The sequence below is a fragment of the Barbus barbus genome (genome assembly GCF_936440315.1).
Source record: "Barbus barbus genome assembly, chromosome: 18".
NCBI lineage: Eukaryota > Metazoa > Chordata > Actinopteri > Cypriniformes > Cyprinidae > Barbus > Barbus barbus.
Genome location: NC_136746.1, coordinates 3,666,076 through 3,693,879, shown reverse-complemented (window position 1 = coordinate 3,693,879; position 27,804 = coordinate 3,666,076). Strand labels below are relative to the sequence as shown.

The 27,804-nt window shown below is 38.6% G+C and overlaps 1 protein-coding gene across 1 annotated transcript in view; it reads right to left on the bottom strand.

Moving 5' to 3' along the window:
- LOC306884571 (brefeldin A-inhibited guanine nucleotide-exchange protein 3-like) overlaps window positions 1–27,804 on the bottom strand; it is a 61,632-nt gene that overhangs the window by 7,567 nt on the left and 26,261 nt on the right. Inside the window, exons 20-33 of the mRNA XM_079440535.1 lie at window positions 24,868–25,001; window positions 23,372–23,517; window positions 23,087–23,266; window positions 22,781–22,922; window positions 21,068–21,190; window positions 20,841–20,944; window positions 20,574–20,718; window positions 19,097–19,225; window positions 18,817–18,993; window positions 16,093–16,207; window positions 12,539–12,641; window positions 9,773–9,904; window positions 8,714–8,844; window positions 3,045–3,381 (exon numbers count right to left, since the gene is read on the bottom strand). Coding sequence (XP_079296661.1) covers window positions 3,045–3,381; window positions 8,714–8,844; window positions 9,773–9,904; window positions 12,539–12,641; window positions 16,093–16,207; window positions 18,817–18,993; window positions 19,097–19,225; window positions 20,574–20,718; window positions 20,841–20,944; window positions 21,068–21,190; window positions 22,781–22,922; window positions 23,087–23,266; window positions 23,372–23,517; window positions 24,868–25,001 — 2,098 coding nt within the window. The remainder of the gene's footprint in view (window positions 1–3,044; window positions 3,382–8,713; window positions 8,845–9,772; window positions 9,905–12,538; window positions 12,642–16,092; window positions 16,208–18,816; window positions 18,994–19,096; window positions 19,226–20,573; window positions 20,719–20,840; window positions 20,945–21,067; window positions 21,191–22,780; window positions 22,923–23,086; window positions 23,267–23,371; window positions 23,518–24,867; window positions 25,002–27,804) is intronic.

The following is a 27,804-nucleotide window of genomic DNA, read 5'->3' as shown; positions in this document are numbered from 1 at the left end:
AAACTGTGACATTTCTTCAGGATTCTTTGATGAATAGAAAATTTAAAAGAACAGCATTTATTTCCACAAAAATATACAGCAGCACAAACTTTTTTTAAATCAGCATTGATCATAGATGTTCCCACCAAATCAACATATTAGAATGATTTCTGAAGGATCACGTGACACTGAGAACTTTAGTTCTGGCTGTTGAAAATTCAGCATTTTATTTACAAACAGTTCATTTTAACTTGTACTAATATTTCACACTATCACTATTTTTTACTGTATTTTTGATCAAATAAATGAGCCTAAGTGACTTTTAAAAACCTTAATCTTAATGATTGTTGAAAATTTATTGAAAATGTACTGTATGAGAGGAATTAACATTAACCAAGATTAACAAATATTTAAAAAGTATTGTTTATTGTTAGCTTATATTTGTTTTGACCTTTAATTATTGAGAGAAAATCTGGTAGGCATTCATACTGATGACAATTTACAACAGATACATCTGGAACTATTTTAATTGGCAAAACTGGCAATATTGTGTGTCTTAATTCATTGATTTTATATAACAGTTAATTAAACAATGTCACACAAGCTGTTGTTTTAAATATCAGCACAGTCTGATCCTTGCGTGTTATTTAAAGTTATTGTGTTCACCAGCTTTACATGGTGTGAAATATTGAATACATTGTGTTATTTTATCTCACCAGTTTTTTTTTTTTTTAATAAACATATTTAACTTTTGTTTCTTATACTTCAAAAGAGTTTACTGTGTACTATAACGCATGGTCTCGCCCCTAGATGAAATGAAGATGAAAATACACTGAAGTCAGGTCAAGAACAGTGTTTTGAATAGGATGTTGGGAATTATTACTATACAATCTATAATTAATTATTCAATTCCTTGAAGGTGCAGTAAGCAATATCTGAGAAACACTGCCTGCGTATTTGATTTCTAGTATCAGCAATGACTAACAGCTGGCACAGACAGCCCACGCAAGCATGGATCAATCAGTCCTGTTACTACAGCTAACATTACAACACTACCATATCTTGGTTCAATATTGGGAAAACTTTTCCAATATTGACATGGGTCCTAGCTCTTGGCTGATTGTAACCCTTCTTCTTCCAGTGATATTTCTCTGTTCTTTTCCTCATGTCTCAGCCACCTCTCTTTCTACAAATCTACCGCTTGCTCACTCACTCTCTTCCCTATCATGAATGTAAATGGCTCCTATTGCTAATTGGCTACAACAGTGTTGTGTTGCTAGGTCTGAATGGTCCGATCCATTGTTTTTTCCCTATTTACACATCCAGGACTATGTACAAACATAATTGTTTCAGCGCATACACCGAACAGACAAATAGCAAAAATTCACAAAATTGTTTGTTTGGGTGTTGATTTAATTGATATATTTACAGTTGTGGTCAGAATTATTGAAACCCTTGGTAAATATGATCAAAGAAGACTGTGAAAATTAACCTGCTTTGTTAATCCTTTTGATCTTTTATTTAAAAAATTCACAAAAAGCTAACCTTTCATTGGATAATAAGAATTTAAAATGGGGGGAAATATCATTATGAAATAAATGTTTTTCTCAAACACACGTTGGACACAATTATTGGCACCTTTTTATTCAATACTTTTTGAAACCTCCATTTGCCAGTTTAACAGCTCTAAATCTTCTCCTATAATGCCTGATGAGGTTAGAGAACACCTGACAAGAGATCAGAGACCATTCCTTCATCCAGAATCACTCCAGATCCTTCAGATTCACAGCTCCATGTTGGTGCTTCTTCTCTTCAGTTCACCTCACTCATTTTCTATAGGGTTCAGGTCAGAGGACTGGAATGGCCAGCAAAAGTTTGGTTTTGTGCTCAGTGACCCATTTTTGTGTTGTTTTTGAGGTTTGTGTTTGGATTATTGTACGGTTGGAAGATCCAAACATGGCCCATTATAAGATTTCTGATAGAATCAGTCACTTATTGATTTTTTATCTGTTGGTATTTGATAGAATCCATGATGCCATGTGTCTGAACAAGATGTCCAGGACCTCCAGCAGAAATATAGGTCCACAACATCACAAATACAGCAGTATATTTCATTGTACACATGGGGTACTTTTTATCCCTGTGTTCACCAAAACCCATCTTGAGTGTTTGCTGCTAAAAAGCTAATTTTTTAGTTTCATCTGACCATAGAAGCCAGTCCCATTTGAAGTGCCAGTCCTGTCTGATAACTGAATATGCTGGAGATTGTTTTTGGATGAGCTAGGAGAATTTTTCTTGAAACCCTCCCAAACAACATGTGGTGATGTAGGGGCTGTTTGACAATTTTTTTTTAAGGTTTTCTGACCCCGAGACTCAACTATTTTCTGCAATTCTCCAGCTGTGATCCTTGAAGAGTCTTTAGCCACTCAAACGCTCCTTCTCACCGTGCATTAGGACGATATAGACACACGTCCTCTTCCAGGCAGTTTCATTACATTTTCTGTTGATTGGAAATTCTTAATTATTGCCCTGATGGTGGAAATGGGGATTTTCACTGCTCTAGCTCTTTTCTTAAAGCCACTTCACTAATGTGTGAAGCTCAATTATCTTTTGCTGCACATCAGAAATATATTCTTTGTTTTTTCTCATTGTGATGGATGATTAAGGGAATTTGGGCTTTGTTTTCCCTCCTATTTATATTTCTGTGAAACAGGAAGCCATGGCTGGATAATTTCATGTTCATAATCACCCTAGAGTGCTCAAAATTGTGAATATGAATGGGAGTATACTTCAGAGATATTTTACTCTTAAGAATTTCTAGGGGTGCAATAATTGTGTCCAACGTGTGTTTGAGAAAAACATTTATTTCATAATGATATTTCCCCCCATTTTAAATTCTTATTATCCAATGAAAGGTTAGCTTTTTGTGAATTTTTTAAATAAAAGATCAAAAGGATTAACAAAGCAGGTTAATTTTCACAGTCTTCTTTGATCATATTTACCAAGGGTTTCAATAATTCTGACCACAACTGTATATCTGAGGAAAAATTGTACTGTAAATGTACCTGAAAGTAGATATTGAAGCTCATGGCAGACTGACGGTATAAGTTAGCAGCTCCACACACCCCTGACACCTTCATGAGGAGATACTTGAGTCCTGGACGGGTGTCAAATTCCCGCGCTGTGCGGTATGAGTCCAGCAGCAGGTCAAAGATGATGGCCAGGTTCTGCATTGAGATGTAGCGGAGAAAGCCTGCGGGTTTCGGCTCCGAGACTGCCATGGGGATTTTACTCTCTGAGCTCCCAGAAGCTTTCACAAACTCCTCTAGAAGGATGTCATACAGGTTCTGCAGGAGCACTTGATGGGACAGTAAACTTACCACCAGAGTCCTGAAGGGAATCCTGCACAGTGACAGAACAGAGAATATAACAGCACTCTGATCCATTCAATTTGATTTAAACAGATTCATTACGGATAGCGCTTTGCTCAGGAACATCAGTAGTAGGAATATATGTAAGACCGATAACATCATTAAGATGATCATCTACAGTATATGAACTTTCTATTCCATGCTCTACACATTTTGAATTACTACATTAAAAAAAGCAATCAAAATCAAACAAACAAATGCAGTGCCATGCAGCGTACGACCTGGTTCTGTAAGTAACAGGCCACTTGAAAAGTTTGAAATATTACATTAAATCTGAATAACAGTAAGGCATGCAGATTCTGTTTCTAGTGGCCTTACCCAATTTTTCTGTGTCAAGCACAGCATGAAAAGGAGAATAAGAAAACATACAAGCACTGGTTACTTTATAATTAAAACAACATTTAAATTTGAATCCTAATTTAACTTTTATTTTACCTTACATTTTAAAGGGTTACTCCACCCCAAAATGAAACTTTTGTCATTAAATCACTTACCCCCATGTCGTTCCAAACCCGTAAAAGCTTGGTTCATCTTCGGAACACAATTTTAGATATTTTGGGTGAAAACAAGGAGGTTTGTGACTGTCAAGGCCCAGAAAAGTATGAAATAGGGCTGTGCAATTAAATCGAATTCGATTATCATCAGAATCAGAATGAGCTTTATTGGCCAAGTATGTTTACACATACAAGGACTTTGTTGTAGTGACAAAAGCTCCAAAGTGCAACAGAAAGACCGCAACAGGACAGGACACAGATAATAATAAGATACAAATATCCAAATAGGCAATGTACGAAGCAGCAAAAACACAATATATAATATAGACAACTATGTATAGGTCAAGTATGTGCAAAATAGAAATGAGAAAATAAAAATAGAATAAGTGAGTGTAGTGAATGGATAATGTATTATTAATGTTTTCCACGTTTATTGTTGAGTGTTCATGAGATGGATTGCCTGAGGGAAGAAACTGTTCCTGTGTCTGGTCGTTCTGGTGCTCAGAGCTCTGTAGCGTCGACCAGACGTAACAGTTCAAAGAGGGAGTGTGCTGGATGTGAGGAGTCCAGATTGATTTTACCAGCCCTTTTGCTCACTCTGGATGAGTACAGTTCTTGGAGAGTGGGGAGGGTTGTACCAATGATTCGCTCAGCAGTCCGGACTACCCTCCGTAGTCTTCTGAGGTCAGATTTGGTAGCTGAGCTGAACCAGACAGTTATTGAAATGCAGAGGATGGATTCAATGATGGCGGAGTAGAACTGTTTCAGCAGCTCCTGTTGCAGATTGAACTTCCTTAGCTGGCGAAGAAAGTACAACCTCTGCTGGGCCTTCCTGACAATGGAGTCTATGTGAATATCCCACTTCAGGTCCTGAGAGATGGTGGTGCCCAGGAATCTGAATGACTCCACTGCAGTCACAGTGCTGTTCATGATGGTGAGTGGGGGGAGAGCAGGGGGGTTTCTCCTGAAGTCCATTAACAACTCCACAGTTTTGAGCGTATTAAGACTGCACCAGACAGCCAGCTCCTTAACCTCCTGTCTGTAAGCAGACTCAACTGGTCCTGGATGAGGCTGATCAGTGTAGTGTCATCTGCAAACTTCAGGAGCTTGACCGAGGGGACTTTAGAGGTGCAGTCGTTGGTGTAGAGGGAGAAGAGCAGTGGGGAGAGTACGCAGCCCTGAGGAGCTCCAGTGCTGATGGTACGAGTGCCGGATGTGAATTTACCAAGCTTTACTAACTGCTGCTTGTCTGTCAGGAAGCTGTTGATCCACTGACAGACGGAGGTGGGACGGAGAGCTGGGTTAGTTTATTCTGAAGGGTGTCCGTGATAATGGTGTTAAAAGCGGAGCTGAAGTCCACAAACAGGCTCCTCACATAAGTCCCTGGTCTGTCCAGATCCTTCAGGATGAAGTGCAGTCCCATGTTGACTGAATCATCCACAGACTCTTTGCTCTGTAGGCAAACTGCAGGGGGTCCAGTAAGGGACCAGTGATGTCCTTCAGATAAGCCAAAACCAGTCTTTCAAATGACTTCATGGCTACAGACGTTAGAGCCACAGGTCTGTAGTCATTAAGTCCAGTAATTTTGGGTTTCTTTGGGACGGGGATGATGGTGGAGCGTTTGAAGCATGAGGGGACTTCACACAGCTCCAGTGATCTGTTGAAGATCTGTGAGAAGATGGGGGCCAGCTGGTCAGCACAGGATTTCAGACAGGCTGGTGACACCGTCTGGGCCTGGTGCTTTCCTTCTTTTGTGCTTTCTGAAGACCTGGCACACATCTTCTTTGCTGATTTGAATTGTAGGTGTGGGGGAGAGGAGGGTTGCTGGAGCCGTTAATGGTTGTGTGGAGAGGTGTTCAGGGCGGGTGTGGGGTGTTTTTTCAAAACGACAATAAAACTTGTTCAAATCGTCTGCTAGTTTTTGATTCCTAGAGTGCTGGGGGATGGTGTCTTGTAACTGGTGATATCCTTCATTCCTTTCCACACTGAAGCAGGATCACTGGAAGATAATTTTTTCCTTAGCTTGGCAGAATAATTCCTCTTTGCCACTCTGATCTCCTTTTCCAGTGTGTATTTGGCCTGTTTGTACAAGACTTTACCCCCCTTTCTGTAAGCATCTTCTTTGGCCTGACGGAGCTGTCTGAGTTTTGCAGTGAACCATGGTTTGTCATTGTTGTAGATTAGATGAGTCCTGTTAGGAATGCACATATCCTCACAAAAACTGATATAAGATGTTACAGTCTCTGTGAGCTCGTCCAGATCGGTGGCAGCGGCTTCAAAAACAGACCAATCAGCGAGAGAGAAACAGGATTGTAAGTTTCATTAGTCCATCTTTTAACAGATCTTAATACAGGCTTTGCAGATTTAAGTTTCTGCCTGTAGGTCGGAATAAGATTAACTAAACAGTGATCAGAGAGTCCTAAAGCTGCTCGTGGAACCGAGTGATATGCGTCCTTTATTGTTGTGTAACAGTGATCCAATATATTACTGTCTCTGGTGGGACATGTGATGTGCTGTCTGTATTTTGGCAGTTCGCGGGAGAGATTTGCTTTATTAAAGTCCCCGAGAATGACTAAAACAGAGTCCGGGTGTTGTTGCTCACTCTCTGTGATCAGATCAGAGAGTTTCTGTAAAGCTGTGCTCACGTGCGCTTGCGGTGGAATGTAGACACTCACCAGAATGAACGAGCAGAACTCCCGCGGCGAATAGAACGGCTTGCAGTTAATGAAGAGCGTTTCTAGATCTGAACAGCACATCTTCAACACAGTTACATCTGTACACCTCCTCTCATTGATGTAAAAGCACGTCCCGCCGCCGCGCGATTTCCCCGTTGATTCTGCGTCGCGATCTGCTCTGATCAGCGTGAAATTAGGCAGATGAATCGCAATGTCCGGTATGCCACCATTTATCTAGGTTTCCGTGAAACACAGAGCAGCAGAGTTAGAAAAATCCTTGTTTGTCCGGGAGAGCAGAAGGAGTTTGTCCGTTTTGTTGGATAGAGAGCGGAGATTCGCCAGATGGATGCTAGGCAACACTGTTCGAAATCCACGCTGTCTGAGCTTCACGAGCGCTCCAGCTCGCTTCCCCCGCCTTCGCCTCCTGTAGCGTTTGACCAGAGCTACGGCTCCGCCAACTACAATGTCCAGCAAAACGTCCGAAAAAAATCAAAATCCGGTAAAAGATTGTGATGCGTTCTGCCGAAGTTTTCAGCAGGTCATCCCTGGTAAGACTGATCGTATTTGAAAAACAAAAAACAGGAAAAACAAACAAAAATAGTACAAACACTGGAGAACAACGCACAATAGCTGCCATCAGCGGCACCATATTTTACATTGTATCATGCGCATCTCGTCAGTAAAGCCGGTTTACTGGCAATCACTGAACCGGCTTTACTGACGAGATGCGCATGATAATCGAATTCGATTAATTGCACAGCCCTAGTATGAAAGACATCGTCAAAAATGACGTCAGTGTCATTTACTTGGCAGTCAGTGGGACAGTCACAAGCCTGTGGTTTTCATCCAAAATATCTTAAATTGTGTTCCGAAGACGAACCAAGCTTTTACGGGTTTGGAATGACATGGGGGTAAATGATTAATGACAACATTTTTATTTTGGGGTGGAGTAACCCTTTAAATTGCAGGTTATAAAATTTTGTTCCTTTAAGGGCACCTATTATGCAAAATCCACTTTTACATGGTGTTTGGACATAAATGTGTGTTGGCAGTGTGTGAACACAACCACCCTACAATGATAAAAATCCACCCACTCCTCATTTTTTAAATACCCTTTAAACCAAGTCAGTCTCACTAGGCCTGCCGTTTTGATTCTCTCACAGTGTGACGTCACATTTCGGAGGGCCGGGCCATGGGGGTTGATTGACAGTCCTGCATTGCTATAGTTTCCGCCCTCAGCGGTTGTAAGCTGTCCTCCATTTTCTCTGCGCTCGAGCAGCTGTAACGCCAACAATGTCTCGCAAGCAATCCGGGTGCTCTGTGTTTGGATGCAAGACTGAACATAAGAGTCTTCATTTTCTCCCAACATCGGAGCTGCTGAGGACGCTGTGGATTACTATAATTTTTCAAGGTAATGCGCCTCAAAATCTACCTAAATACGTGTATCACCAGACTCCATTGTGAATGTCATGTCATTATAGCGCTTTAACCATATTTGTGTGCGTACATGGAGTATTTTTTAACCGATCAGCGCCGTGCTTGTGAGATTAGTTCGTGCCGTTTGTAGCGCGAGATTCGTTTGGTAGCGTGGCTTGGTCCATTGATCTGCGCCGATGACAGGTCAGCGCGAGCTCTGTAACATTGCGCTGTTTTGTCCCAATTTCAGTGCATTTGTCTTCCCATATGTACGGCTGAACACCGGTTCTCTCGCTCTCAGTTATGTTGCATCTGTTTATTGCTGTAGATATGTAATGCAGAGAGACGTATACGCGACGTCCTCTTCTGGAGACGGGGCAGGAATATGCAGCTCATTTGCATTTACACTCCAAAACAGCTCTTTTTTTAGACACACCCCAAAAATGACATTGGTGTGATGATCTGTTAGGTATTTTGGGCTGTACTTCACAGACACATTCTGGGGACACCCAAGACCAATACTACATCTTGTAAAAAGGGGCATAATAGGTACTCTTTAATATCAAGTCTACGGATAAATGTCATTTTATGAATCACTCACTGAAAGCCATAACGATCAACCACTAAACTTTCCTACGGCCCTGTATCACATTATAATAAATAAAGCAATATTAAAAATAGCACATATCAGCAGGCTAAGTTTAAAACATCACCATACCTCTTTTGAGCTTGACCATTGGCGTGCTGGTCGGCGGGAAGCTCAATAATCAGCACACAGGACTGAGCGTGCTCAAAACCTTCCTTGTTGCTCGGAGTTTTAGGGGAGCACTGTGTATCTAACATGAAGACCTGGAAGAAAAAATACACTCCATTATAATCAATGAATTATACACACAGTAGAGGTTTAAAGCAATACACCACACCACGTGAGGCTGTGCATTACAGTGTTTTTACCATGAGCTATAACCGACATATGCTTCCTCTCAATAGTTCAGTCTAGTATTCAACCACTATTTTTTTTCCAATGGCAGATTACATTTTTAATCTTTGGTCTCATCACAAACCTGAAAATATAATGATATCTTTGGGATTGTAGTTCCTGAAATTCCCTTAGCACATGGTGTAATGTGAATAACTGCTTTAATTATAAAACACCAGCTACTCCAGTGCTCAATAAATAATTTAACATTTGGCTATAAGAAAATGGCCTATTATCAGGAACATTTTTTTTTTTGCACTGTCATTGTGGTGACTAACTTTTAGCACTGCTTATTACCATATTAAAAATTCCCAATATTCTCATTTACAGTAGTGACTCTAATTTTCAAAAGCACTGAATGTGGGACCCTGGCAAAAGACAGCACATGAATTTTGATGAAAATCCATGATTTTGTGAAAAGTGCAGACAGTGACATTTTCAATACTCCCAGGAATCCATACAATAGACACCAAACCTGGTCAAATTTATGTCAAGAAATTAAAGATGCTAAATTGCAAATAGATTATTGATATCTTGAACTTGCCATGGCAAGGCAATACATTTATGGCAAAAAAGGGAAACAGGAAGCCTCTCATCTCTTCACATTGTCTGATTCAGATCACATTGGAGTTTTATGTTTGGTAATGGGGGCTGATCACATTAGGGTGATAATACTTCCTCTTTTTCCCGGACATATCCTAGCTAGGATTCTAAACATCAATATGTTCTAGCAGCATAAGTTGGTACAAGATGTCTGGGTCAGTTTACAGTTGTAAATGACGTGAGTTGTGCAAGTACCTGTTGAGCCATGGCCCGGATCCTCATATACTCCGCCTCGGCTGAAGGGGAGTGTGAGGGGGCTGCAACTTTCACTTCACATGCATCTCCAGTGAAACTGTCCGAACCACTCCGGAAACAAGCTAGCAGATTCTACCAGAGGACAGAGAAGGTATGTAGAAAACAATAACAGATATATTTTTTGGTCACACTTTTTAGATTAAACTGTGAATCAAAGCTTGCACTGGTTTACATTCATTCTCTACCAATTAAGAACAGGTCTCATGTAGTACAGAACAGAACATACATTAAGCTATAAGTACATGCATGAATAAAGCTGTTGCATCTATCAGTACTCTGCTGCTATAGGAAATGTTGATGTAGTTCAAGCACAGTTACACAACAGAAAAAAAGATCATCAGCAAGTTAGCAGAATTTATGCATAAGTGAAAGTAAAAAGATTCTATAAAAATTCTATAAAAAGAATTTTCTGAAAAATCTAATAAATGCAGCCTCAGTTTCATTCTGTACACCAGATACTTGACAGTATATGGCACTCTCATGTAGGGTTGGATGATATAGCTTTTTTTTTTAAAAAGAAAAGAATACCACAGTATTTTTCAGCCAGTATTCAATAAAAATATATATATATATGTTTTGATAAGGCTTAAAATGCAAATAGTTTGATCCATTAGCTGAATCATCATTTCAACCACAAAGATATTGCAGCCAAGCACATTAACAGTGTTTACAACTTAAATGAACTGATTTCTAGAAATGAATCAACCCCCTCTCTTTAGGAGCACTTTCACTGCTTAAAAGCCTATCATTTTTGTGCCATCTGCAGCACCAAACAAATGCAAAACATTCTCTCCATCTGGCATCGGTCAGGCAGACAGATCCGGTCCAGGGGCCAATTCTATTGATTGAAGCAATGTTGCTTTGGAAGCAAACAACATATTACTAGCACAGTCTTTAGGAAACTTAATTGCTGAATAAAAATTACATTAAATTCACTGCAATCTTCATGACTGCTCGGTTTTGTATCTAAAGTATTAGTATATATTCACTCTATCCTACTAAAGAGTCAATGAAAAAGTCTTTGATCAATCACAAAGCATCAGGTTTACAAGGCATCTTTATACATGTGTATTCATATGGCTGATAGTAGCACCATTTTGCTTCTTTCCATAAAGTAGCACAACACTAATCCTTAAAGAAGATTACGTCCTCAATATTAGTTGAGAAAGCAAAGACCACATGTGGCTGCAAACATCCTAAGCATGAAGTTTCATTCAATCTATTGTTGCAAATAAATGTTTGCATAGCATATGTAAAAATATGTGACAAATAACTTTCCTGTTTTTTTTTTTGTTTTTTCGTCTTTTCGTGACGTATTGTCAAGTATGGTGACCCATACTCGAAATTGGTGCTCTGCGTTTAACCCATCCAAGTGCACACACACAGCAGTGAGTAGTGAACAAATGCACACACACACACACACACACCCGGAGCAGTGGGCAGCCATGCTGCAGCGCCCGGGGAGCAGTTGGGGGTTCGGTGCCTTGCTCAAGGGCACCTCAGTCGTGGTATTGAGGGTGGAGAGAGCGCTGTACATTCACTCCCCCCACCTACAATCCCTGCCGGCCCGAGACTCGAACCCGCAACCTTTGGATTACGAGTCCGACTCTCTAACCATTAGGCCACGACTTCCCTGTTCAAACCAATGTAGCTGGAATGTGGTTTTCAAAAGCTGTACAGAGGCATGATTTTCCCTCAGTCTTGTTTTTCATTTTCATCATCAGCTTAGAAACAGCTTGTGTGACCTCAGGGTGCTCGCAAAGTCTAGACGTCTAAAAAGCCAATGCGGAATCTTAGAACTCTGTTAATATGTCTTTCTATGGACATTTCTTATTTTTCACTTATAATTTGGTCAATGAAAGATGAACTGGTTAGTGGTTAGCAGTTAGTTCTGCTAGGTATGCCGTGCACATCGTATCAGTGACTCTTGTACGCTTGTTAGACACTGGGCCATGTGCATCGGGAGGTTCTGCCAGTGCAACATGTGGCTAATTGAGCTTTAGACGTCTGAAACCCAGTCTGGGGGATTTGGGGATTCCACCGAAAGATGCTATAAAAGTACTGTACATGTCCTAAATTTGGAATTACAGTGAAACAAAAATTATGTCCCTGACAATTACATTTAATACTATGCCATGATGACAGTATTACATTTACATTTAATCATTTAGCAAACGCTTTTATTCAAAGCGACTTACAAATGAGGACAACGGAAGCAATCAAAATCAACAAAAGAGCATATGAGAGAGCAAAAGAGATATGCAAGTGCTATGACAAGTGGGTAAAACCAGATTAATACATTACTTTAAATGAGACTACCCCCCAAGATTACTGCTATAAAAATGAGCCCCGTCCAAAAGGTAAAGGGGGAGGTGTTGCTACAATTTATAGCAATATTCTCAGTATTTCTCAGAGGGCAGGCTTTAAGTATAACTCGTTTGAAGTTATGGTGCTGTGTATAACATTATCTAGAGAAACACGTGTTATTGATAAATCCCCTGTGATGTTTGTACTGGCTACTGTATACAGGCCACCAGGGCACCACACAGACTTTATTAAAGAATTTGCTGATTTTCTGAGTTAGTAATGGCTGCAAAAATGACTTTGCGCTGACCCTGCTTACAAAAGAACAAAGCTTTTTGTCAAGGCTCATGCAAGATTTTTGGACAGTGGAGACGCAACTTCAGTAAATGTTCTGATAGTCACCTTCACAGGCTCCAGAGTAGCCGAGAAAGCATCCTGCAGGGCACAGCATGCTAACCGCCACATCTCCTCAGTGAAAACAGGCCCTGCTGTTACCAGAACATACCTGGAAATCAAAAATAACAAATCAGAACTTAATATATCTACTGCTACTATACTGGAGGCATACAAAAAGTAATCTAATCATATTTTGCAGCATAACTTCAAGTCTTTTTCAATGATTTATCATCTTGAAAATAACCTGGTAATCACCTGAGATACATAATGATAGTCACTACTCAATCTTTATTTTTATTTAAATAAACCTCACGCTGTCTACTATCTATACACATCTAAATCTAACATAAACCTTCTTCGGTATATATATATATATATATATATATGCACATTCACAGCTCTGTCTGGACATTTTTCCTTTTTCTGTATATTTTTATTATTACTGTTATTTATAATTTTTTGTATATTCTCTTTAATATTAGTGTTTTATTACCTTAACTTTATGCATGCCTGCACTATGTTTGTACTTTCTGTACCGGAAGCTCCTAACACCAAGAGAGTGTGTGTGAACACACTTGGCAATAAAGCTCTTTCTGATTCTGATTTCTAAATGATGGATCTGGAACACTCTGCATCACGCAGACTGCATTCTTCACAAATAAAGGGGATGGTGTAGTGCATCATTTAATCATTTAACAAGTACAAAAAAAAAAAGTCATTTTATAATAGAGAAGGGTTGATTTTGGCATTAAACGATATACAGAGACAATTACCACAAAACATAACATGTATGCTGACTAGGGATATGACAAGATCTCGTGGCACAAGATCTCGTGAGATCAGACTGTTTAACATCGCGAGTGTCAGTGGATCGTGTCGCTGCCCATGTTAACGACTCAGAGGCTGTGTCCAAATTCAGTGTCTGCATCCTCCTTAGGATCCTTCCTACCCGGTTGAAGGAGGAGGGATCCTCCGACGTCCGCAAAACCCGGAAGTCGGTGTTTGTGAATTTGGACAGCCTACCCTTCTTTCAGTTCCCTCCCTTACCCGTTGCTCATATCCTGTCGCCTAGCAACCGTGACAGCGCCAAGCAAGAAGCGGGAAAATGGACAAACAAAGAGTTATTCTCCTCATTTTAATTATTTTGGAAGAAATAAAGCAATTAAATAAATTAAATACTTTCTTTGCTCGTTGTCGGAGAGTTTTTTATATCAGACTACAAGACAGTCACATCCAGGTAAGCCATTATAGCCTATTTTTATTTGTTTTTAAGTATTCTACTAATTTCTCCTACAAATTCATTGAGCCGAAGCATAAACTTTAGCTTGTTTTGTCAGAGAAACTCCTCTCCCACTCCGCTACCGCTCGCTTCGTCCGCCATTACGCTCTGCCGAAAAGAATTATGGGATAGGTAGGACGGGAAAGGATCCACCACACCCATCCTTCCAATTCGGGGAAAAGGAGGACGTATTTGTGGGCCGCATTTGAAGGATCCTACGAATTTGGACAGCCTTCGTCGCGGCGCTGTGACGTAACATCCTTCAAATGAGTACTCCGAAGTAGGGATGTAACGATTACCGGTTTGACGATAAATCATGATAAAATTCCCCGCGGTTAGTATTACCGTTTCATATTTTAATTATCATTAAAACTGTATTCGATTACCGTGATTTAAACAACTCGCGATAAATAAATACTGTCCGGCATAAAGCAGAGTTTTCAGTAACAGTCTCACGTGCGCACAGCAGCACAGTAGTTTCGTTCTGAGTGAAAATAGGGCGGAAAAGCTGGGAGGTTTTAAAAGAGTGCTAAGGGAATTATACAAATTAATATATCAATGAATTAATTATATGAATGTACCTCTGAAGGTTCGGACTGTCTTCAGAAACGATTTGATGGCATTTTGTTCTCATCTTTGCTCCATGTAATACCTAAAGGAAGTGTTCGCGGAGTTCACAGGAATCAGCTGTAATTCAGCTTTTCCGTATAAAGCGCCACCTGCTGCCAGAGAGTGGATTTACAGACACTTATTTACATTCGGTCTGTGTGCAGTTTCTGTCTGGCCAAAAAATTGACCAAATTTGCATGACCTGCTGTAAATTTTAACCGGTTGATGAAAAACAAACTTATGTACATTTAAACAATTCAGATATGCTATATAAAATTATTTATGGAGCAGATAAAATACATATAATCATTTATTAATTATCATTTTAATTTAACCCTTTTCTTTAAAGGCTGAAATGTGTGGTCTACCTTTATGTTAAACTTTTTCAAAGCTTTATTTGAACATTTACATTATTTATTTGAACATGCTATTAAACTGGTGTCAGTCAAATTGTCATTTAAAATCCAGACCTCATTGGTAATGTTATTGTTTTAGTGATTATGCAAACAAAAAGTCATTTTATTTGCTGTTTGTTGATTTTTAAGTATGAAACTTGGTGAAGTGATTTATGTATTGGTACTTTTTGAACATCTCCAGCACATTTTAACAATACCGTGATAATACTGATAACCGTGATAATTTTGGTCACTATAATCGTGATGAGAAATTTTCATACCGTTACATCCCTACTCCGAAGGATGCAGACCCTGAATTTGGACACAGCCAGAGAGGGTCGGCCATCATCACGCTTCCGATGTGAATGCCGTCATATGGGTGGCGACAAAACACGCTCTGCTCACACTAACAACTAACACCCGTTTCACATCGTAAGAGTCTTAAACGCATTCAAATCTGCATTCATGCTGCTGCTGATCCAGAAAGCGCAACACAAACAGTCTTTTCAACCACACATCATTTATGTGTGTTACAGACATTTAAATAACAGAAGTAGGCCTACTGGGATAAAAGTTTATAGTTTGGTATAAACACTTATTGATTTGACATTGAATCATTCATTCAGGAGATTCAAATAGTGAAGTCTTTATGAACTGAGACACTGATTTTTTTTTTATTATTCAAATTAATGTATATTTTTAAAAGAATTGAGCAATGAACATTTTGTCAGAACCACTAGTAAATTACGTTATTTTGTTTAGTTTTCTATTATTATTTTTTTTTCCAGAATCGTGATCTGCAATTTATTTTTAAAAAATTGTGATTCTCAATTTATCCAGAATCGTGCAGCTCGAGGTTACATGTTGTTTATTACTATATATAATTCATTAAAATAGAAGTTTAATTTCATAAAGTACAAGTTGATTACAAAATGCACCTACAGTTTTTTTTTGCATTTTGTTTTTCAGTTGAATAAAAGACTATTTTTCCCTATATACATGTCATTATTGAAGATTAAAAAAAAAAAAAAAAAAGTCTAAAAATCTCGTCTCGTTCTCGTGAACCCAGTCTCGTGGGATAAGTGTCTCGTCACACCCCTAATGCTGACAGTCCAACCTCACAAAGTAGCGATCAAAGTCGCACGTGTCCAATAGAATGCCAGAACGCCATTGCTGTCCCATAGCAGCTGTTGCTTAAGGTCCCTAATATGCTGTCTATGTTGGCAGTTCAGTATGTTTTAGAACTCTCACACTCACACACACACACACTCACACACCTAATACAGGAGCAGCCCACTCTGGAGATGGTCTCGGCTGGTTCTGCCACACAGGACACCAGGAGTTTGAATAGATCTTTCAGCATCAGGTTAATCAGACTCTCACAGCCAATATCTGCAAAATAAATAAATCATACAATTTATATTTCATATATATATTTATATTTACATGCTGGCTTTTATTTCCAGGTATTTACATCTGGTTCTGACACAGCTTAGAAGATATATATACACACACACGTAAATATTTTTTAAAATATATGCTGTATGTGTGTGTATTTATATATGCATAATAAATATACACAACACACACAAATTCTGTAGACAAAAGCGTTTATTTTGGATGCGATTAATCGTTTGACAGCACTAATATATATATATATATATATATATATAGATCTGTATTAAATATCATAGAACATATAGTACACATCAGGTATTAGTGAGCTGAATCTAATGAAACCTGTCAAGCTGTCAATGTGAGACCAGAAATCATAAAAAGGAAGAAATATGATGTTTTTTATATTTGCTGTTCAGTAATTTTGTTGCGTTTTCCCCCTTTTCTATTAGGTTTTTTTTTATGTCTACATAGCTTTTTATTGCGATTAGTTTTAGTTATTTTAATACTTCCAAGTTTAACTTTAAAAAAAAAAAAAAAAAATGAAAAAGTTGTTCAAAACTAGCTGAAATAAAAAGTTTTTATAAAATAAAAATAAAAAGTTTTTATATATTTTTTATTTTTTTATCTGAAGTTACCAAATGGTTACTATGGTTTTAGTTTTGTTTTTAGTTAAATGATAACAACCCTGGTTTTTCATGAATCTAATAAATATTCTATTTGTACATATTATTGTTAGGTGCAGTGTCGTTAATGCTGTTAAAAAAGTCACAATGCAACAAATATTCTAGGGCTGCCACTAACGACTATTTTTATTTCGATTAATCTGTTAATCTAAACGATTAATTTCCTGCAAAAAAAAATAAAAAAAAAATCTATAATTTTACTTTCAAATATTTTATTAAACCAAATGAAATCTAAATTTCTATGAAATCCTTTTTTAAAGCAAAAGTAAAGTGCAACACAGAGTACAAGAAGCAGGTGTCCATCTCTCAGTCCAAATCACTGAAATCAGTTCAGTATTATAGTGTGAGAATGACATCATATCCACCTGTTCTAGTCTAATAATAATAACATTATCATCAAAAAACTATTTTTAAAGGAGTATTTACCAGAATTTATTTAGGTGAAAAATGTAAATGTGCAGCATCTCTGAAAAATTATTTTTTTATATATAAAATTAATTAATTGGAGATGCTTTTTATTATTAAAATTTAATGGAACAATTCAAATGGAATCCAGAAAATAATGGAAAACAGAATTGGGTACAGATAAACCTGTAAAACTCAATTAATTAGACAGGCTTTTTGATTAATAAAATGTAAAGAACTGAATTTGGAAATAAAACGGATTTCATAGGGCCCTATAATTATAATATATATTTTTTTTTTCTGGTAATAAAACTGGATTTAGTGAACAATAGCTTTTAAAATGTACATATATAATAGCAATGATGCAATAATAATTAGCTCAAATAAAGTAAAAGCAAGAAATCATTTGATTTTATTGAACAAAACTGTTAAAATACATAATGTATTATAAACAAGAGCTAATGTAGATTACGCATCACAACAAAGGCCTGCAGGAGGCGCCGACGGCCTGATGATTATTTTATACATTACTGTTTAATATTGACCAAGCACCATTTAATTCAAACAAACACTTAATCTTTAATATTTGGTCATTTCTTTAGGACAGAAATGCTATAGCCGCTGTAATTAAATTAATATGTGGAAATCAAACCGTGTAAACTCAGAGTGAGTGTTTGAGCTTTTATTTTATTTATTTTTATTTAGTTCCCAGATTAATGTTATAATAGACCCAAACTCACAACAACATGCAGCGATGAGTTTGAGATGCTCCACACATGTAAATGATAACAGTTTCTGTGGAGCTACTGTGAACAGAGCCGCTGTGAGACGCACAAACTTAACTACACGCATGTACATAATGAAAGAGCATATACTGTGTGAACTGCATCGCATATAATTATTTAATTAAATCATAGCGTTTGTGAATTCACAATTATGCTTAATTATGATTTTAAATGGGTTTAATATATCATGCAGCCTTGGAAAATAGTCTAAAAATGTGTTTTATGGATTAGTCGACGCGAGCAAAATGAAGTCGACTTTAGACATTCTACTAACTATAAGTAACTTTGTAACTACATGTCAACTAATTCTCATTAATCTGCAGCTACATGTCTACTAACTCTCAGTAGGGTAGGTTTAGGGTTAGCAGAATAAGTTGACACATACTTGCAACGTTTCTAATACTCAGTATGTTGTATGTTGTGGACCCATCAAAATAAAGTGTTAGAAGATATTAAGCAGACAGTCTACTAATACTATAATGACTGCTAGTTGACATGTAGTTGAAAAGTTACTTACTGTTAGTAGAATATCTAAAGTGGACTATCAAAATAAAGTGTTACAAAATAATAATTTCTTGTTTTTTCCTTTTAATTTGAGTGACGATCCAGATCCATTCTGTTTGTAAGATTCAAACATGTTGTGACTGACTGCTTAGATCAGTAGTCAATGTGCACTGCAATAAACAAGATGCGATATTATGAAATATAATTACTAATTTGTTAGTTTGACCTGAATGGATGAAGCTGTGAATATGTTCCACCACCAGTTCACAGGACAGTCCGATGGCATGCTTGAAGTTTGCCGCAGCAATGTCCCAATATGAGTGGTCACCGTGGCTTCGCTGTAGCCATAGTGACATGACAGGAAGAAGCAGCTGGATGACAGAGAAAATGGCAAAGCCAGGCCCTATGGAAGAGGAAGAAACAACATATCAAGCCAGAGCTTTGTGGGTTTGCTTTAGCATCCACAGCAGTATGATTGAGAGTAGTGTTAATCACAGGCGTCTGACCTGGTATCTTGGTGACTTCACGCAGAAGTTCAAACAGCAGCTCAAGTGTAGGTGGCTGATGCTGGCGAGGACAGTTTGACACGGCTGCTGTCAGCTGCTCCAACAGAAGAATCCACACCTGTATCAGACCTGCACACATGCAAAACCCATCACCACTGCGCACCAATAAGAACGTTTTTTTTTTTTATCTGTAAACCTATAGAGGGTGTGCACTGATGTCACTTTCCCGCCGGAACACGGCCCCTCAGCTGGACTGAATGGCAAAAGAGCTGTTGCATGACTGGATTTAATAAGGAAGCTGCGAAAACGCAAGTATAACAAATGATAATCACTTTAAACTAAAGGTTGCTGGACTCAATATAGTGTTCCATACAATTTACCAAAGATGCAGTGGTCCATGGATATTGATAATGGCAGGAATCGTGTTTCCTGACATTTATGTGTACCTGATTCGACGCCGGGGAAATCCATAAAGCAAATTTGCCTGTGAACGCATTTTGTAAATACAAAATAGGTTGGTCTAAATCTGGGTGAAGATCACTTATATCAATGGTATATGTGACCCTGGACCACAAAAGCAGCCATAAGTAGCACAGGTATATTTGTAGCAATAGCCAAAAATACATTGTATGGGTCAAAATTATTGATTTTTCTTTTATGCCAAAAATCATTAGCATATTAATTAAATATCATGTTCCATGAAGATATTTTGTACATATCCTACTGTAAATATATCAAAACTTAATTTTTGATTAGAAATATACATTGCTAAGAACTTCATTTGGACAACTTTAAAGGCGCTTTTCTCAATATTTAGATCATTGTGCACTCTCGGATTCCAGATAGTTGTATCTCAGCCAAATATTGTCCTATCCTAACAAACCATACATCAATGGAAAGATTATTTGTTCAGCTTTCAGATGATGTATAAATCTCAATTTCGAAAAATTGACCCTTATGGTTTTGTGGTCCAGGGTCACATACATATCGTCTAGCTTGAAAATTTTAATAGTTTTTGTCAGTGTTTATTTAAAAATCCAGTTATGCAGAATACAAGATTATAAATATTTAATTGATGAGTTGTCAAAATTATATATAACAATATATTAGGGTATGATTTTACCGCAAAAGTCAAGATATTAACATAAAATGATAAATGCAAATCCGTGTTTCGCTGCCTGGAGTCCATTTGTTTCTTTAAATTGAAGTGATCCTTTTCCTTCTCTTTAGCGTTCAGCAGTCTGTAAAAAACTATACCTCAGATTTCTTGTCAAATCTATTTGTAGAGTCAAACACAAAGCTCTTTCTCGTTTCAGATGCGGTTTTGGTGTTCTGTTGCAGCATTCACGCTGAAAATCAATGCTGCCATTCAGTCTTTTTGCCACTCAATGGAACCCCAGTCACTCCACCATATACTTTAGCTCAACCCGTATAGTTTGTGCAAAGAATACCTCAAAAAAGAAAATGAACAAATCACCTGTGTCATCGTCAAACTCTGCTAAAACACAGTCCATGCCATCCTCACTGCTCACAGACCTCTCCTGAGCTCTCATCGGGAGGCTGGCCAGCCGCGCTCCCAGGAACACTGGCTTGGACGGCATCTTATAGATTTTAGCAAGCAGCTGCAAATACAAAGTAACACTTAATAAGCACCAAACTTAATGTTGCTGTTGTTGTTTTTTTTGTAGACCCAGATCCAGCATCCAGCATGTGTTAATCATTTCTGACTAGAAATCTTATGCACCTGTGAGCATTTCCTCAAATAGTCCAGGGCAGGCAGGCACAGATCTGTTGAGCTGTATCCACTGACATGAACACAGTCCCCAATCTCCTTATAGTCCACTTCACCTACAAAGAATCACACAGCATAGGGTTCTCAAAAGCAAAAGTCAGCATAGTTGGGCAAAGATCTGTAGTGATGATTGAAGACAACAACAAATATATTTAATATTGTTCAGAAGACCAGCTCACCTAAACCTTTCACAAACTTCATAAGGCACATGATGTAGTCAGTGGCCGCGTTGGCAAACACCTGGATGTTGTCTGTGTTAATGAAGGCTTCAAAGACATCAAACACAGGTGCTTGTGACTTCCCTGCATAGAAAAAATTTAAGCAGATATGCATGTAGTTGATTTTTCTCATGTGTTATGACAAAAAACTTCAAGCACAACACCATTCATTAATAACATTTATTCAAAAAAAGTTACATAGTGTAGCTTTTAAGGTCAGCTGTGTATTGTGTATAAATTTACTTAAAAATAATGTTGTCAAAAAATTAAGCATTTTTTTTTTTTCAAAACAACAACAAAACCTTCAAACACTTTCAATCCAGCCACACGCTGGGCAAACTCTTATTGGCTAAGCTGTGTTTGAAGCTGATGCAAAACACAAACACCTGTTACCATCAATTCTGTATTATTAAGCTGCTGTGTTGCTTGGCAATCGACAATCGTAAGCCAACAATGAACAATAGTACTTAGTGGAAGAATTGCCGATTCAGTTAATATTATAAATGTAACCATGTATTTGGGTCATTCCGTGTCAACTCAACCAGAGGTCCCCGGCTCAAATTTTTGATTTTGCTAATATTTTTCTGAAAAAAGATAGACATGTATAGTGATGAAAGTCAAAATATTAAATGTCATGGATGAATATTCACTGAGATTCAGTGTCAAATTACAGGGGGGAAAAATGACTTCAGAAAGATGGCAGCATCACGATGTTATTTTTACACAGAGATTGGTAGGTCTGGTAGTAAAATCTGTTGACTTTAGCAATCTTTGTTGCATTATGTGAAGCATTCGTATAGTTGTATTTTTTATCCTTTATTCTTTTAGTTTGTATAGGGTAAATACTTATATATAGTATACTTATAGTTAAATCTGTTAGTAGTGTATAGGTTTATAGTGTTTTTTCTTACTTCATTGTTGTATGTCTGTATTTATGTAGCACCGTGGTCCTGCGAGACACGACATTTCGTTCCACTGCATGTCCCCACATGTAGCGGAATGACAATAAAGCTCAACTTGACTTGACTTGACTTATGTGCCAATGGTGACCATTCAAAAAAGGGTAACAAAAAGTATTCAAGATATCTTAAAGCCCTTTTAGATATTGGATCTTAAACTTTCTTTTTGGCTTCTTTATTTTTAAGGCCCTGTATGGTTCGGTTCCAGAGATACTGGAATTTTAATATGGCTCCAGGCGTAAATCATTCAAATGTACACATTTTCGGTGGTCAGTCAAAAGAAAATCAAAAGAATAGAGAATGCTAGTGTTAGAGTTTTTTTTTTTTAAGGAAATTAGTAGTTAAAATAGAAATAGAGAGTGCAAGTGTTAGAGGGTCAAACAAAGATATATGAATATGCTATAGAATTATGTTATATATTTTATATAAAAAAAATTTTTTATCATAATGCTGTTATTAATGCTTATTGCTATAAAGAAATAATAATGCCGTCGCATCATCCAAGTGGATGCTGCACACTGGTGGTGGTTGAGGAGAGACCCCCCCACATGATTGTAAAGCGCTTTTGGTGTACAGCAATACACAATAAAGCGCTATATAAATGCATCATTCATTCATTTAAGCCATGAGAGTGCGTAGTAAAATCCCTATATTGCATGTTTTGCATTTAATAAGAGGGAAAAATTATTCTAACAATACAGCAAGTTTCACAGACCCATAGAGTATTCTCCTATCAGGTAATCCTTCATATCCGTTTTGTTTCCATGCACAGTCCGGAGAGCACTGAACAGCGGCCTCCAGCCAGACTGGATCTGAGCTGAGCACATCTCCACCAGCTCTCCAATGGATGTTATCACCTGTACCAGAACAGACAGATGCACAAGACACCACAATTAACTTACTACAGAGTAAAAATATACGTGGCACTGAGAAAGGTTTGCTTTAACAAGGCTCTGTTTAAATAGACCCTAACCCTAACCCATCCTTCAGTTTGGCCGCATGATAAGTGAGAATGTCAGACCTGATCTTGGACGTCTTCGTCACAGAGCTCCAGCTGCATGATGTGCTCAAAAGGCCTGAAGAGAGCTTCATTAAAATGAAAGTGTGGCAGCTCTGCCCAGCTGCTCAGAACCTCCATCAGAACATCATGGATGAAGGACACAGCCTTCTGGGATACATGTCGCTCCTTATGACAGGCCGCCTGTGGGAACAAGAAAAAAAAAAATCTGTTACAGTCACAATACAGAAAAAAATCTGTTGCTAATTAAGGATGTATTAGCCTCATGAGGGGTTTGTCTTTCCATACCTCCACCAGGTGGGGCGCTACCACACTCCAGGCTCTCATCATGTGCAGCAGCGGTCTGCTCTTGTTCTTCACAATGCGAAGCATGGCCTCTCCCAGCCGGAAGAGGTGGAGGGCACTACGCTTGTCTTGGGTTGACTTTGCCTCCCCTTTAATGAAAACCGAAAGAAAAAAAGGGCTGTAAAACTCCTAAAAGGGTGCATTACCTTTAGAAAATGTTGCTCATTGACTTCAGGAGGTCAAACTAAATATTATGTGAATATTCTGTGAGCTGAATAGTACTAAAGTAATTTTATATTAGTTTCCATATGAGACTAGCACTTTGTTCCAATACAAATGTGGGATTTGCCTGAATATGGTTCTTTAAAGCCCTGATTTCTCTGACCTCATTATTTTCTAGCAATAAACAAAAAAAAAGACAAGTAACATTTGTAAAATAAGTTATCCTAAATTAAGTTGTCACTTACAAGTAGGGGTGTGCGATATATATCGTAATTGTAGTTTTAACGATGTGCAATTTGACAATATCGAGTTTTACCTAAAGTAAAACTTTAGATTACTCACGTAACCCCGGTTCTCTGATAACATTCATTCGGTATCTCACTATGGGAATCGCCTCGGGCGTGACCAATCCTGGAAGCGCCAATTACACCGACAGACGTAGTGTAATTGGCGCTTCCAGGATTGGTCACGCCCGAGGCGATTCCCATAGTGAGATACCGAATGAATGTTTGAAAGAGAACCAAACAAAACACCTATGGAGTGCACGCATACATTAGCCTACGTGGTGATGAAGCAGGTTAAACGGTGCACGTGCGCATTTAGAGTGTATTCTTTCACTGCATGATTCAGTCTATCAAAATGCATTAAGAATGATAGCAAAATTCAATATATGGGGGCAGAAAATGTATACATTTACGTTTCATATAGTTAAAATCACATGAAGAGTGCCGTTTTTTCTTCAAAAATAAGCATGATTACAAATATGATATTGATTTTATACAACAGTTCAATAAACAATAAGTTAATATTAAGAGACTTAAATGATTCGGTTCAGTCGCATTATGAGTCACTTATTACCAGTGACTTTCTGCCACCTACTGGCATCTATATTAATTTTAAAAATAATTTAAAATATCAGTATTCAATGTTTTATGTTTAAAATGTCAAAAAATTATGCATTTGTAACTGGTTAAAGCACTCCATGTCCCTCTGAGTTGCATTAAATAGTGTGTACATACATCTAAATGCCATTCAGATGCAACTTCTGCAAAGATTAATTTTAATGATACTGGTTTCATTTGCTTGGTAACAGCCTAAATGTGTATTATCTTAATTGACTGACCTCATTATTTTCTAGCAGTAAACATAAAAAAAATTAAAAATAAATAAATAAATAAAATAACTAACATTTATCAAATAAGTCATCCTAAACTAAGCTGCCACTCACAAGGGAAAAAGTATTCTGTCGGTGGAAAGTGTCAATAATCTTTGGGTACCTGGCATGGCTAAGGAATAGTCTCCAGTTTCTGTGACCGAATCAAAGAGTTGAGACTGTGAAGCTTTTCTGAGCTGATGCAGGAAACCCACAAGAGCCACTAGGTTGAGTTTACTCACTGCATCCTCGAACAGCCTGCAGGACATACACATCAACTGCATGTTAAAACATAAACAGACATGTGACAACAAATGGATACATACACAATGTGGCATATACACTAATGCACAATGAATAGACCCTTTTTGAGTCGACGTCACGATTACGTCACAGCACAAGCTGGAGGCAAAACAGAGGGAGAACTGGAGGCGGCCCATTCAAACCAGAGCAGATTCAGCAACATAAGGAGCTTTAAATATAGTCTTGTTGTGATGTTGGGTGCCAGAATCGACATAGTACAGGCTCTGATTTGAAATTTTATCGCTTACCTGCTGCCACTGTGTTGTGTTTTTCACAGTAATGAACTTCAGGACCTCAAGTAATGAACTTACTACTCTCTTTATTATTACACTTTCTCTTCACTTCCTCATGTATTCTGGTGCCATCGCTACCCCCTGGGATATTAGCGACACCTACTGTTCATGCATGTATCTCAATACACCACATATTCCCTTTTGTGGAAGAAAGAAAACTTAGATGATAACCAATATAACAAAGAACAGAACATTAGAAAAAACAACAGTTCCGAATTATAACAACATGCCTAGTGTAACACTGAAAAGTCCAAAAGGCATAATTTTGTAACTCAAATATTTTACCTGCTTCTATTGGTAAGTGAACAAGTACTCTTCTATATATACTGTATATCAATATGTGTCAAACACCCTTATTAGACTATCAATATCTTTCAGTATCTTGTATCTCCCTCCCCTGTTAAGTTATGGAGTATGTCCCTTCAAGTAACATAGTCCTTGGACCACACTGGGGCCCGAAGCACCCTACGAGGACGTGAGGTACAAGAAGGAGAGACTGACACTTGAGGTGTCTGAGGTGCTTCAAGAGGCGTGCAGGTGTCTTCTGCTAGAGAAGCCGTATCAAATGTGGTGACACAGGAGGCAGCTGGAGCCAGGTGCATAGCATTCCAAACTTTTCCATCTGAAAGGAGATATGTTGCCAAGCCTTTTTGAGCCACAACCTTAAAAGGCTGAGTAAACTTGGAATGTCCTTTCTTGGTGATTCCAGGCTGCCTAATACGCACAAATGTCCCCACTTGAATCTTTGGAGATTGTGCATTGCGTCGGCGGTCCGCGTACTCTTTCATTTTGTTTTGAGAGTGTTGAATGATTTGTTTCAGATTCTGTTGATCCTTTGGTGGGGCCACGCCTGGAAGACCACTCACATGCAGTTTTGTCTTAATTTGTCGGCCATGCAAAAGCTCAGCAGGTGACAGTTTTGTCACAGCATGTGGAGTTGCTCTGTATGTATGCAGAAACTCTGTCACAAAAGCTTTCCACTCTTTACCTTCAATGTTAGCGGTCTGCAAACAGTCTTTGAACACTCTATTGAAGCGTTCAATCTCACCATTTGCTTGGGGGTAATAAACAGAGCTACGGTAGTGTTTAATATCTCTGTCGGCAAGGAATGCCTTGAATTCAGCTGAAACGAATTGTGAACCATTGTCGGTTACAAGTTCAAGCGGATTTCCTTCACGACTGAATGCAGCAGATAGGAACTTCACAACAGTTGCAGAAGAAACATCAGGTGCGAATGCAACCTCTGGCCATTTACTGTAGTAATCAATGAGTGTCATAGCAAAGCGACATCCTTGAGGGGCGTTATTCAAGGGCCCAACTACATCAATAGCCAGTTTTTCCCAAGCAGTTTTTGGAGTAGGCACAGGACAGAGTGGAGCTACATGAGTATTAGCCGTTTTATCATGCTGGAGGCAAGTGGAACAGGATTTGATGGCATTTTCCACTTGACAGTCCATCCCAGGCCACCAATACAAGTCTCTCAGCCTTTGCTTTGTGCGCACCATCCCTTGATGAGTGGCGTGCGCCAACTGGATGAACTTTGATTGCAACTCTTCTGGAATGATCACTCGATGTGTGCCCCGAATTACGTAACCATCGTGTACAGACAGCTCATTCCGAAGACGGTAATAAGGAGCTATAGCTGAGCTTTTCACGCAACGAGGCCACCCCTTTTCAATGCAAACCTTCACCTGTTGAAGAATAGGACAGGCATCACACGCAGACTTAAGTTTCTGTACAGTAACAGCTGCAAACTCAGGAGACAGTACTGCCACCATCTCAGGCTCTTGCTCTTGGCTGTAATCAGTGGCAGGAAGGGGAAGTCTGGACAAACAATCAGCTGTCACATTGTCTTGGCCAGGCTTGTATTTCATGCTGTAATTAAAACACAAAAGGCGCACAGACCATCGAGCAAGTCTCATGCCTGCACGTCCAAGACCCTTTGTGGAAAGCAGTGTGGACAAGGGACCATGGTCAGTGCAAAGAGTAAAGTGGCGGCCCCAAAGGTAGGTACGCCACTTTTCGGTCGCCCACACAAACGCCAAAGCCTCCTTTTCTGTTGTAGAGTACTTCCTTTCACAATCTGATAACGTTCTCGATGCAAAAGCAACTGTTCTTTCAGTAACGCCATGACTCTGGGTCAGCACTGCACCGATGCCATAATCTGAAGCATCCGTAGTGACTGTTGTCGGTAAAGAAGGATCAAACAGTGCAAGGGCTGTGCTAGTAGTGATCAGGTATTTCAGGCGGTTGAAATGTTCCTGGGCTTCATCTGTCCAGCAAAAGCCAGTAGACTTTCGGAGCAATGCACGGAGCGGTTCCACCAATGTTGCATAATTGGGAATAAATTTGGAATACCAGCTGGCAAGTCCAAGAAAAGAACGCAAGGACCGTGCATCATGAGGACGAGGTGCTTGCTGTATAGCTAGAACGTGATCTGGATTTGGATGCAAGCCTGAAGCAGA